A 12,985-nucleotide genomic window follows, 5' to 3' on the forward strand; every position below is an offset into this window, starting at 1 on the left:
CTTCAAATACTGACTTAACCACTTCCAAACTCTGGGCAAATTACTTCTCTTTATTTCAATTTCCTTATCAGTAAAACAGGCATAATAGCACCTACCACAATAGGGTTATTATGAGGATTAGTTAATACATGTAAAAGTACACAGTACTAAATAAGTATTAACATGACTCCTATAAAACCTACTTATGTACACTGAATCATATTTAGTTATGTACTAGTGTTTCTCTGCTCCCTGAAGACATGAAATGCTTTTATTTCTGTACACATCTGACCTATCTGTAATTGTTAAGTATTAACCTGTAAATTCCTTTTCTCCTAGAAAAGACTATTCCAAGTGTGTGAGTGCATGCGTGCTGTCACTTCAGTTGTGTCCGATTCTTTGTGACCCCATGGACTGTAGCCCACCAGGTTCCTCTGTCCATGGGATTCTCCAGGCAAGAATACTGCAGTGGGTTACCATGCCCTCCTCCAGGGGATCTTCTCGACCCATGTATCAAACATGCGTCTCCTCGACTCTTGCATTGCAGGTGGATTCTTCATACCACTGAGCCACAAGAGAAGCCTGACTATTCCAAGACCCTACCTCTAATCTTGCAGATGTCCACTATAGGCTCCTCAAGTACTATTGCTAAGGTCTAGTCCAAACTACTGCATACATACAAAGCCTTTTCATTATACTGCATATATGAAAACAAAGCCTTTAATGATTTGGGCCCTGCCTCGTTTCCAGCCTCAACTTTCAGAATCTCTTGCCTTACTAAACCACTGTTTCCTTTTAGACTGTTGTTTATAATGTGCTACTCCATTAGACTATAAGCTTTCTGAATGTTTTATATTTCTGTTTTATATTCACCATTTTATCTTCAGTATCTGTATCACAGTGTTAGGCACAGGTATGTTCAATTAGTAAGTATGCTGCTGCTAAGTCGCTTCAGTCATGTCCCACTGTGCGACGCCAGAGACGGCAGCCCACCAGGCTCCCCCGTCCCTGGCAAGATTCTCCAGGCAAGAACACTGGAGTGGGTTGCCATTTCCTTCTCCAATGCATGAAAGTGAAAAGTGAAAGTGAAGTTGCTCAGCCGTGTCCGACTCCTAGCGACCCCATGGACTGCAGCCCACCAGGCTCCTCCGTCCATGGCATTCTCCAGGCAAGAGTACTGGAGTGGGGTGCCATCGCCTTCTCCGAATTAGTAAGTATATACTAGAACAAATGAAAGAGTGAAATAACTACGTTCTATACCAGAATGGCCTTCAAACCCCTAACCCCTCATCTTACCAGTAAATACTCATTTTTCTAAGACACAGCTCAAGAGTGCTTTTACTCCAGAACCTTTTCCAACACCTTACAAATAAAACCAACAATTCTGTACTGTGTTTTCTCATTGTATCTTATAAAGAATCCTATCAGAGGATTATGTCAGTTATTGAACTACTAGATTATAAGCTTCTTGAGAGTCTATGTCATTAATGGAATCATGCTGCTTGCTGGTAGCAGTAAATTTTGTTGATTAAGTCTTGCTATGTTAGAGTAATTACTAGCTAATCTATACAAGGTATGTATGATGTTGGGTTACTGATACTTCAGGAATGGTGATAATTTGCATTCGATAGTCTCTATGAACAAAATAAACTGGCAAGAGGCAGGGACTGTAAGCTTTTGCCTCAATGCAAAGTTGATTTGACCTTTATGGATACCAAACTGAGCACATCTTGGCTTCAATAATTCAATTCTCTAACAAAGATGGTTGTGAACAGGTACAAATAAGCAATACTTACTGACTACAGACATTTTTATATATTTACAGACCAATTAATTTTTCACAGCTAGTTCTATAACTTGACTTTAAAGTTTATTACAATCATATCACTATTCTGGATAATAAAAAGTCCAGAGAGGGGGTGTAAACAAATTCTGCTACCTTAAAAAAGCCTTACTAAAAAAAGCCTTAAAAAAGCGGCACAAAGTAGCTATAACAGGAGAAGAAAAATTCTGCAAACATGTCTCCTTTAACTCTAGACACTAACCTCCTAAGCCATCTCAAGATTTAATAAGGAAAGACCATGATTCCCTTACAATGACTTTAACTGGCAATGTCACTGATCATTAAAGATATGGAAGAATAATGGAAAACTGGGTTTTTAACTAATGCAAAGTTAACAACAATACCTCGACCCCCATTAAATATACAGATGCCACCATCTCTTCCATCATGGATTTTATTTCTTCTTAGTGTAGGATTACTGTCTGTCTTAATCCAGACTCCAGCCATTGCATTGTCAAATATTTCATTGTCTTCTATACAGCCTAGACCTATAAATGGAAAAATTTAGGTTATGTTTTTTAGAAAGTGTATTTCTAAAGATAATATCACTGAAAAAAAAAAAAAAGGTAAAAGATTAAACATACCAGAATTATAAACTAGAATTCCACCATTCTGTCCTCCCCAGATTTTGTTGCGCCTAATTTTGGGGTTGCTTCCAGTCCTATGGATAGAATAGAAAGTAATACTATCTCATTGCTTCTGCTCCCACATCCCATGTTAACAGTGGGTTTTAAACCCACAATAATCACTGTAATAATTAATGACATAATTAAACATCACCTTCAAGATACTCTGAGAAGTCTGTCAGTGAGGAAACGGGCTTAATTTTGTGTAATTCTATCTTCCCACAGAACAGACTTAGCTATAGATTATTACTATAGAGTCTCCTAATATGTAAACTAAACTGAGGAGGTTAGATTAAGCAACATTTATTATTATATGCTCCCCTCATATGTAAAATAAAATATGATCAGGAGTACTACAATTCCAAAAACTGGTAAAATACAAGAAAGGAGGATTTAAAGCCTATTAATTTTGCAGAATGAGCATAAAAACAGAAGCTCCCATTTAATAAGTACCTACGACATGTAGGTACCTTACAGTTATTTTTACATAGCTTTCCACTCTCCAAGTATGATAGAGTACACTGATAGCTGATAAGGACTGTCATACTGGATGACACAACAGTGGAAATGAGCTCTTACGGCATATGTGTCATTCAGCCAAAACTTACACACAACTTAAGCCAAGAGTATGATAGAATATGAATACATGTACAAAATGAGGAATAAAGATTGAGCATTTAGTAACTAGGTAATTTTTTCTATTTACCCTACACACTCACAATTCCCTCCCCGAAGAAAGCCAAATGTGAAGACATTTACCTTATCTGAACCCCTGAATACATATGATTATAAATATCATTGTCCTCTAGTACTCCATGTCCATTGTCATAAAAATAAACACCAACCTAAAATTAATAAAGAATTTTTTCAAATTAAAAAAATGTTTATAAGACAATAATTTCCCATACTAAGTCAAACATAACCTTACCTGCTTGCCACTGTGTATCCTATTTCTTCTCAGTACTGGAGTGCTGCCAGTTGTCACCCAGACTCCGGCCAGAGTATTACTATAGACTTCATTCTCTTCTATTACGCCTTGTCCTTTCTCATGCTAAATAAAAGTTATTGACTATAATATGCATCTTGTATAAGCCAAGTAATTTACAGTACAGTCTACCTTTTGAGACAAATTATGACCAGAAAAAAAGAGCTAACTGGTAACATTCTCTTACCTAGTCTTTACCTGAGTTTAAGCTCAAAGGTTTTATACTGTCCTTTGTGTATTTTTGTATTTTTAAATCTATTATGGTTAAGAATAGCAGCACTGGATTTTCTTATCTCATTCTAAGATACAAAACAAACCAAAGTTCTCTCACGTAAGAAGTTATAATTATTTCAACCTATCACTGGTTCAAAACAAGGTTCAAGTTACTAACATTTTTATTTTCAGTAGAAGATTTAAGACATGAACATTTCTAGAACTAGGAATAAAAATTAGACTCACACCTGGCATCACACAAGGACCTTTCTGAAATTCTCTACATTTTCTTACTTGAATAACAGTGTCAGATACTATGATGACAGAAGACACAGGACTAATACACTAATACATAGGTTTTTAAATTTTGTATGATGCTTAATTATGTTTCAACATCATGTCAAATGTCTGGCTTTTACAGAACATAAAAATATTCAAGTCTAGCATTATTAATACTCAGTGATATGATTTTAATTAATACTTTTGGAAAATCTTAGAGACTCATATAGTAATCACACTGGCCAAATTCTAGCGTAACAAGTATAACTCAGACTGCCAACCATTTATTGTATGCGTTCAGCCCATACTGCCATTATAATTAGATATTTCAATAAAAAGGTGTTATCTCCTATGCTTAAATTTAGTCAGTTGACAAAATTATACAGAGCACTACACACAAAATATTAAGTCATTCATACACTGGGAGAGAGAAAAAGTTGAATATGGCCTACTTAAAGGTAGACATAATTTTGTATTCTCTTTTCTACCCCAACTTTGATTCATGAAGTTCTTTATTAATTAACTGTATTTATTAACTTACCACATAAATTCCACCATGCTGGCCATCATGAATTTTGTTATGTCGAACAATTGGACAACTGTTTGTCCTAATCTGAATTCCTGCTAATGCATTGCCTATTTAAAAATAAAAGTTACAATATCAACATATGGAGCCTAATGGAACATAGTAAGAGCACAATTCTGTGAAATATGTCATATTCAGAAAGATACTTATGATCCATGAAGATTTCAGGACAAAACTAAGGAAACTAGGAGTGTAAGAAGATGCAGAACAATTGCAGGCAGTCTAAGAATAGTGGTTAAGACCAGAGATGTTGGAGTCAGGCTGTTAAGTTTTGACTCCCAGGAATTTGACGTAGTTCCTGTGTGACTTTAAGTTGCTTAAACCTCCTTGTACCTTTGTTTCCTGACCAGTAAGTGGGGGAATATTTAATACTGCATACTTCACAGGGTTGATGTAAATATTGTATGACTTAATTCAAGTAAGGTACTCAAAAAAGTACCTAGCAATGAGTAAAATTATGTGTATTATCCAGTAAGTATTAGCAAAAGAGGACACCCAGGAACATATCACTGTCTAGCACACAGATACCTAATAATTGTTTACTGAATTAATACCTCGAAAGTTTTAATGAGGAGTAAGTATTTTCCCTTTCTAATTAGTACCAAAGTGTATAAAACTACCACAGAAATTGCTAAACAATGGAATGAATCTAAGGGAACTGCAGACACTCTGTGAGAATAGGGTCTTACTTTTATTTTCATCCCTAGTATGTAGAACAGTGCCTAATACATAGTAGATACTCAGTAAATGTTTGTTAAGTGAATAAATGCCACAGAATAATCTTTATTGAGAATTTAAAGAACCTAGATCAGTTCTCCTATTCAGAAGGTTTCAAAATGGTCCCTTTACTAATGACAGGAACACAGGCCAGGCTCTAAAATTTTACAGAACAAAATATATTTACCATAAATGTCATTTCCTTCGATAAGGCCTCGTCCATCACCAAAGATGTAAACTCCACCTTGATTTCCATTAAATATAGAATTCCCCCTATAATCATGTGGGGAAATAAAAAACACAAAAGAATCTATTCAGAAAAGCTTGCTTGTTTTATTAAAAGCCCAGCCATGTTCATGTGACCTTAGAAAATTATTTAACTTCTATGAGCCTCAGCTTCCTAATTTATGAAATGAGGAACTAGATGATTTCCCTTCAATTCTAAGACTTAAAGCTTTGGAAAAGCCATTCAGTATTTGAGATGCTGGCACCCCACTCCAGTACTCTTGCCTGAAAAATCTCATGGACAGAGGAGCCTGGTGGGCTGCAGTCCATGGGGTCGCTCAGAGTCAGACACGACTGAGCGACTTCACTTTCACTTTTCACTTTCATGCATTGGAGAAGGAAATGGCAACCCACTCCAGTGTTCTTGCCTGGAGAATCCCAGGGACTGGGGAGCCTGGTGGGCTGCCATCTATGGGGTCACACAGAGTCGGGCACGACTGAAGTGACTTAGCAGCAGCAGTAGCAGCATTCTTAAAAATTCCCCTCAAAAGTGCTAATTCAGGGAACTCCCAGACAGTCCAGTGGTTAGGACCCTCCACTTCCACTTCAGAGGGCCCAGGTCTGATCTCTGGTCAGAGAACTAGGATCCCATAAGAAGCAAGGTCAAAGGAAACAAAAACAAAACTTATTAATATTTACAAAAAAAGGGGCTAATCCATTTAAAAGAACTTCTCTTAGCTCATCTATAAGCATTTGTTGAATAGTAATTAAGATGGGAATCACATAATCAACTTTCATAAAGCCAGTGAAAAACAATTTTACAGAAATAATTCATGGTCATTGATTTCATTATAATAGTTCTGTTTTACAGTCTTCAGTTCAGTTCAGTTCTGTTGCTCAGTCGTGTCCGACTCTGCGACCCCATGAATCACAGCACGCCAGGCCTCCCTGTCCATCACCAACTCCCAGAGTTCACTCAGACTCACGTCCATCGAGTCCGTGATGTTGGCCACCCAGCCATCTCATCCTCGGTCGTCCCCTTCTTCTCCTGCCCCCAATCCCTCCCAGCATCAGTCTTTTCCAATGAGCTAACTCTTCACATGAGATGGCCAAAGTACTGGAGTTTCAGCTTTAGCATCATTCCTTCCAAAGAAATCCCAGGGTTGATCTCCTTTAGGGTGGCCTGGTTGGATCTCCTTGCAGTCCAAGGTACTCTCAAGAGTCTTCTCCAACACCACAGTTCAAATGCATCAATTCTTTGGCGCTCAGCTTTCTTCACAGTCCAACTCTCACATCCATACATGACTACTGGAAAAACCAGAGCCTTGACTCAACGGACCTTAGTCAGCAAAGTAATGTCTCTGCTGTTGAATATGCTATCTAGGTTGGTCATAACTTTCCTTCCAAGGAGTGTCTTTTAACTTCATGGCTGCAGTCACCATCTGCACTGATTTTGGAGCCCAAAAAAATGAGGTCTGACATTGTTTCCACTGTTTCTCCATCTAGTTCCCATGAAGTGATGGGACCAGATGCCATGATCTTCGTTTTCTGAATGTTGAACTTTAAGCCAATTTTTTCACTCTCCTCTTTCACTTTCATCAAGAGGCTTTGTAGTTCCTCTTCACTTTCTGCCATAAAGGTGGTGTCATCTGCATATCTGAAGTTATTGATATTTCTCCCACAATCTTGATTCCAGCTTGTGCTTCTTCCAGCTCAGCATTTCTCATGATGTACTCTGCATAGAAGTTAAATAAGCAGGGTGACAATATACAGCCTTGACATACTCCTTTTCCTATTTGGAACGAGTCTGTCGTTTCATGTTCCATTTGAACTGTTGCTTCCTGACCTGCATATAGGTTTCACAAGAGGCAGGTCAGGTGGTCTGGTATTCCCATCTCTTTCAGAATTTTCCAGTTTATTGTGATCCACACAGTCAAAGGCTTTGGCATAGTCAATAAAGCAGAAATAGATGTTTTTCTGGGAACTCTCTTGCTTTTTCGATGATCCAGCGGATGTTGGCAATCTGACCTCTGGTTCCTCTGCCTTTTCTAAAACCAGCTTGAACATCTGGAAGTTCACGGTTAACGTATTGCTAAAGCCTGGCTTGGAGAATTTTGAGCATTACTCTACTAGTGTGTAAGATGAGTACAATTGTGTGGTAGTCTGAACATTCTTTGGCATTGCCTTTCTTGGGGAGTGGAATGAAAACTGATCTTTTCCAGTCCTGTGGCCACTGCTGAGTTTTCCAAATTTGCTGGCATATTGAGTGCAGCACTTTCACAGCATCATCTTTCAGGAATTCCATCACCTCCACTAGCTATGTTTGTAGTGATGCTTTCTAAGGCCCACTTGACTTCACATTCCAGGATGTCTGGCTCTAGGTGAGTGATCACACCATAGATGATTATCCAGGTCGTGAAGAACTTTTTTGTACAGTTCTTCTGTGTATTCTTGCCACCTCTTCTTAATATCTTCTGCTTCTGTTAGGTCCATACCATTTCTGTCCTTTATCGAGCCCATCTTTGCATGAAACGTTCCCTTGGTATCGCTAATTTTCTTGAAGAGATCTCTAGTCTTTCCCATTCTGTTCTTTTCCTCTATTTCTTTGCACTGATCGCTGAGGAAGTCTTTATCTCTTCTTGCTATTCTTTGGAACTCTGCATTCAGATGCTTATATCTTTCCTTTTCTCCTTTGCTTTTTGCTTCTCTTCTTTTCACACCTATTTGTAAGGCCTCCCCAGACAGCCATTTTGCTCTTTTGCATTTCTTTTCCATGGGGATGGTCTTGATTCCTGTCTCCTATACAAAGTCATGAACCTCAGTCCATAGTTCATCAGGTACTCTATCAGATCTAGTTCCTTAAATCTATTTCTCACTTCCACTGCATAATCATAAGGAATTTGATTTAGGTCATACCTGAATGGTCTAGCGGTTTTCCCTACTTTCTTCAATTTAAGTCTGAATTAGGCAATAAGGAGTTCATGGTCCAAGCCACAGTCAGCTCCCGGTCTTGTTTTTGTTGACTGTATAGAGCTTCTCCATCTTTGGCTGCAAAGAATATAATCAATCTGATTTTGGTGTTGACCATCTGGTGATGTCCATGTGTAGAGTCTTCTCTTGTGTTGTTGGAAGAGGGTGTTTGCTATGACCAGTGCATTCTCTTGGCAAAACTCTATTAGCCTTTGCCCTGCTTCATTCCGTATTCCAAGGCCAAATTTGCCTGTTACTCCAGGTGTTTCTTGACTTCCCACTTTTGCATTCCAGTCCCCTATAATGAAAAGGACATCTTTTTTGGGTGTTAGTTCTAAAAGGTCTTGTAGGTCTTCATAGAACTGTTCAACTTCAGCTTCTTCAGCGTTACTGTTTGGAGCATAGACTTGGATTACTGTGATACTGAATGTGGTAAGAATTTACAGTCTTAGCCAGTGCCTATAAGACTGGCTCTGTGGATTCCCCTGGTGGTCCAGTGGTTAAAAATCCACCTCCCAATGCAGGGGACTTTGGAAGATTCCATAAGCACTGGGGCAACTAATACCATGTGCCACAACTACTGAGCCCACGCTCTAGAGCTTGTGCTCTGAAACAAAGAGGAGCCACTGCAACAAGAAGCCCACACACTGCAACTAGAGAGCAGACTCCACTCTCTGCCACTAGAGACAGTCCACGAACACCAATGAACACCCCGCTTAGCCAAAAATAAAATAAATAATGATAAAAAAGACTGGATCTGTTTGTTTCCTTGCTGTGGCCAGAGGGAGTGTTAGGAACTGACAGCTTAAAGTTTTGACTCTTTTGTTATCTTGGTCTCTTTGTCTAAATATCTTAAGAGATAATTAATACCTATCTGATCTCAGAAACAAAGAAAAAGGATAAGACAGATCACTCAGATTTCAAGAGAAGATCACAGACCTATTTACTCATCTATAATGAAGTTTGATGAATTTAAAACGAAAATCACGGCATTTCTAATTTTTCATAAAAAATAGGTTACATGGATGAGATCACTAGTAAAAAACACCGCAAAATAAATGCAATAGCTATGTTCATTCAGATGAACAGACTTTTATTAGGTAAATCTATTTTATAGTAATCAGGTGTCTAGGAAAAACAGAGTTAAAGCTAAATATCTTAACTCTTTGTATAACACAAAACATAAAGTGAAAATATAATTCTCTTCCATAATTATATAGAAATACCTTATTGTTGGGTCACTATTTGAGGTAATCCATACACCTGCAAAGTTGTTTGCATAGATTTTATTCTCTATGAATTGTCCTCTTCCTTTTTCATGAACATATATTCCCCCGGTCTGCCCATGATGAATTTCACATCGAACCACTGTGGGGTTAGCATAAGCTTTTACTTCAAAGCCTGCTATCCGGTTTCTGTGTATGTTGCAGCTTTCAAAGTAACCCTGGAAAACACAGAAATTAAGCCTGAAGATAAGGCTACTTTCCAAAAAGAAATGACTTAAACCTTTTAAATGTATACTCCACATTAAGTATTAGAAACATTCAAAAGTTAAGAATGAAACAGAGACAGATATATACTAAATTTCAAATTATAAACATTTAAATGTTTTAAGCATTTAATTAATTTGAATTAATTAAATCCTCTAATTAATGTGAGTATATTCAAAGGCAGGAAAGAAAAATAGGGAAAGATTTATTCAATAAACGCAAATAAATACCATTACCGAGTAAAAATATATATTCAACAAAAGGTTTATTTAAGTATTAAAGAAAACCTTAAAAATGTCCCAAAAATCAACTATTAAAAAGTTGACCAAAGGACATAATCAGAGACTACAGTAAAAGACATAATAATGTTCATTTTAGCACAACAGATAACTGACTCAAAATATTGTGAAGACATTCATATACATTCAATATGATCTCAATTCTATTTGGAAAAAAAAAAAAAAAACCCACAAAAAACCTGAAGGATAAAACAAGAATATGACAGTGTGATTAAATGAGCAGTGGTATTATGCATGTTTATGCATATCCTTTATGCTTCTCCTAATTTCTTAGGACTTTCTACAATGGATATATTTTACTTATTTTCTAAAGATAATAAACATTACTGTAATAGTGATGTCTTAAATTCTAAGACCCAGTCAGACTGAATGTTAGAGGAAAAAATGAAAGTTAAATGACAGCACTCCTAGAGGCCATTTCACACTCCTTGTCTATCTCCCTTCAAAAACTCAGTGTGTTCCCCTCTCATTAAATTCCCTTTAGCACTAAGTATTTTCTTATGCTACTTCCATGTACTATCTTGTGCTTAATTTGTTATATCCATTTTTACCTGATTATAAGCTCCTGAAGAGAAAGGGTGCCTCTTTTACTAACTTCTGGAGCATCTATTTAAGATTTTACATAGGGTAAGCACTCAAACATGACTTGGTAAACTTTTTGCCAAATCTAGTAGAGGTTAAAACAGGATGTAACTCTGAGTATTCTAATATACTACATATTTAACTCTCTAAGAAAATGTCTCTCTGAGAATAACATTTAGAAGTAGTTTTCAGGTTTCATTTCCCATAAATAAAGTACAAATCACTTATAACTTACCTGTTAGCATATAGGTTATAAACTTACTCTTTTTTAAAAATTGGGGGGTTGCATCAAAAATAGCTCCTTAATATATGAAAAAATTTTTTCTTCTTTTATACCAAAAAAAAAAAAAAAAAGGATCAACACCAGGTGTATACAGACTATTATGGCAAAACTGAGTATCGAAGAAACAAAAATTGTAAAAGAGATTAAACTGAAAGAGATTAATGTCAGATTGAAACAATTCAACATTTTGATGTTTTCATCATTGAGAAGGGAGCTCAACTTGTTTCTCTCTCTGTCAGGAGTTGAATGATATACCCTGAATGGTAAACTTGGGAAACAATAAAGTGAGTATGCTCAATTCAGCTTCACTCTTTTTCTCACAGAAATGAGCTGCCCTTAGGGGAGTATACCTTCTTTACTATTCCATGAACATTGCCTGTGACTAAGTAGATAAGCCCATTTTATTCCAGGGTTCAGTTAAACAGACCCATTTAGTTCTCATTCTACGTTGTATCATCCAATTTAACCTTTAAGGGAAATGAAGCTGGTATTTCAACCTCCCTATGCTACTTCATAGCTTTGATTTCTTAATTTGCTCACAATGCGGCAGGAAAGGTATGCTATTTACTGGGCTTCTATGAAGATTCCAGTGACAGGACAGTGTCATGTTCTGGCTGTGCTAGTGCAACATATGGTACTGCAAGTATACTTTGCTACAGTGTATCTACTAGAAAATTTTCAAATGTACGGTTGCTTTTTCGGCAACACACACATCTTGCTGGATATTAGTTCCCTGAACAAGAACTGAACCCAAGCCTTCAGCTGTGAAAGTGCAGATTCTATCCACTAGACCACCAGTGAGTTACTTGTTTTCTTTAGGTTTTGATTTTGCACACTCAGGAGACTCAACTAGGACCCACAAGTTTACTAAGGCAAACAGCAGTCCCTTTCTTCATTTTCCCTTGTCCAGAGGTCCCCATTTTCAATTCTTTTGACTTACTTTCATATTTTTAAGTGAAAATGTGTACTGCCTTATCTTGAGTTTGCAGTTTTAGGTATTAAGTGTTGATCTCCTATTACGAAAGATGAGATTTTGCTCTCCTACAATTATCTTGTTTTCTTTTGCTTAGATATCCAGTGACAATTCTATCCTAAACTTGCTACTAGTTGTTTAAATCACTTTTTTTTTTTGTTGGCTGCGAGGCACAGCTTGCAGGGACTCCCTGTCGGGAGACTAGGGATAGATCCCATGCACTTGTCGTGAAAGCTTGGAGTACTAACCAGTTGACTGCCAGGGAATTTTTAATCACTTCTTTTTTTAGAATTTTTGGCCGTGCTGGGTCTTTGCTGGTGCGTGTGGGCTTTCTCAAGTTGCGGTGAGCAGGGGCTGCTCTCTCTGCTTGCAGCATGTGGGCCTTCTTACTGCAGTGGCTTTTCCTGTTACAGAGCACAGGCGCTAGAGTGTGTGGGCTTCTGTAGTTGCAGCTCGCAGGCTCTGGAGTGTGGGCTCAGTAGCTGTGGCTCGGGCTTAGTTGCCGCAAGGCATGTGGGATCTTCCTGGATTAGGGATGGAACTGGTGTCCCCTACATTGGCAGGTGGTTTCCTAACTACTGGACCACCAGGGAGGCCCCTCAATCACTTCTTAATATATTTGTATTCATATTAGGTTCTTCCTGAATACAAGCAGTTTTAGAACCTGCTCTAATCTGAGTTGGTTACCATGATCATAGGCACATGGTTATTTTACCATACTGTAATTTAGAGGTTAAAAATGTCCTATCAAAGATGGGAGTTGTAATCTGTATCTTTTGTTTTAAGATAGCTTTCAAGAAAAGAAAGTAGCAAAAACTTTTTGAAAAGAAATTTTTTTCCTTCATGCTCTTAGAATCTCTTACATTGCTACAACTGTGATTTCATTACAGTCAGAAAGGGCAACACTTGATTGACACATAGTTTTATAATATCAT

At 37.4% G+C, this 12,985-nt stretch overlaps 1 protein-coding gene across 1 annotated transcript in view; it reads right to left on the bottom strand.

Moving 5' to 3' along the window:
- The window catches only part of FBXO11 (F-box protein 11), a 110,535-nt gene that overhangs the window by 4,263 nt on the left and 93,287 nt on the right, over positions 1-12,985 (bottom strand). Inside the window, exons 12-18 of the mRNA XM_018055205.1 lie at positions 9,650-9,867; positions 5,416-5,501; positions 4,467-4,561; positions 3,377-3,499; positions 3,208-3,293; positions 2,407-2,483; positions 2,167-2,310 (exon numbers count right to left, since the gene is read on the bottom strand). Coding sequence (XP_017910694.1) covers positions 2,167-2,310; positions 2,407-2,483; positions 3,208-3,293; positions 3,377-3,499; positions 4,467-4,561; positions 5,416-5,501; positions 9,650-9,867 — 829 coding nt within the window. The remainder of the gene's footprint in view (positions 1-2,166; positions 2,311-2,406; positions 2,484-3,207; positions 3,294-3,376; positions 3,500-4,466; positions 4,562-5,415; positions 5,502-9,649; positions 9,868-12,985) is intronic.

The sequence above is a fragment of the Capra hircus genome, chromosome 11 (assembly GCF_001704415.2).
Source record: "Capra hircus breed San Clemente chromosome 11, ASM170441v1, whole genome shotgun sequence".
NCBI lineage: Eukaryota > Metazoa > Chordata > Mammalia > Artiodactyla > Bovidae > Capra > Capra hircus.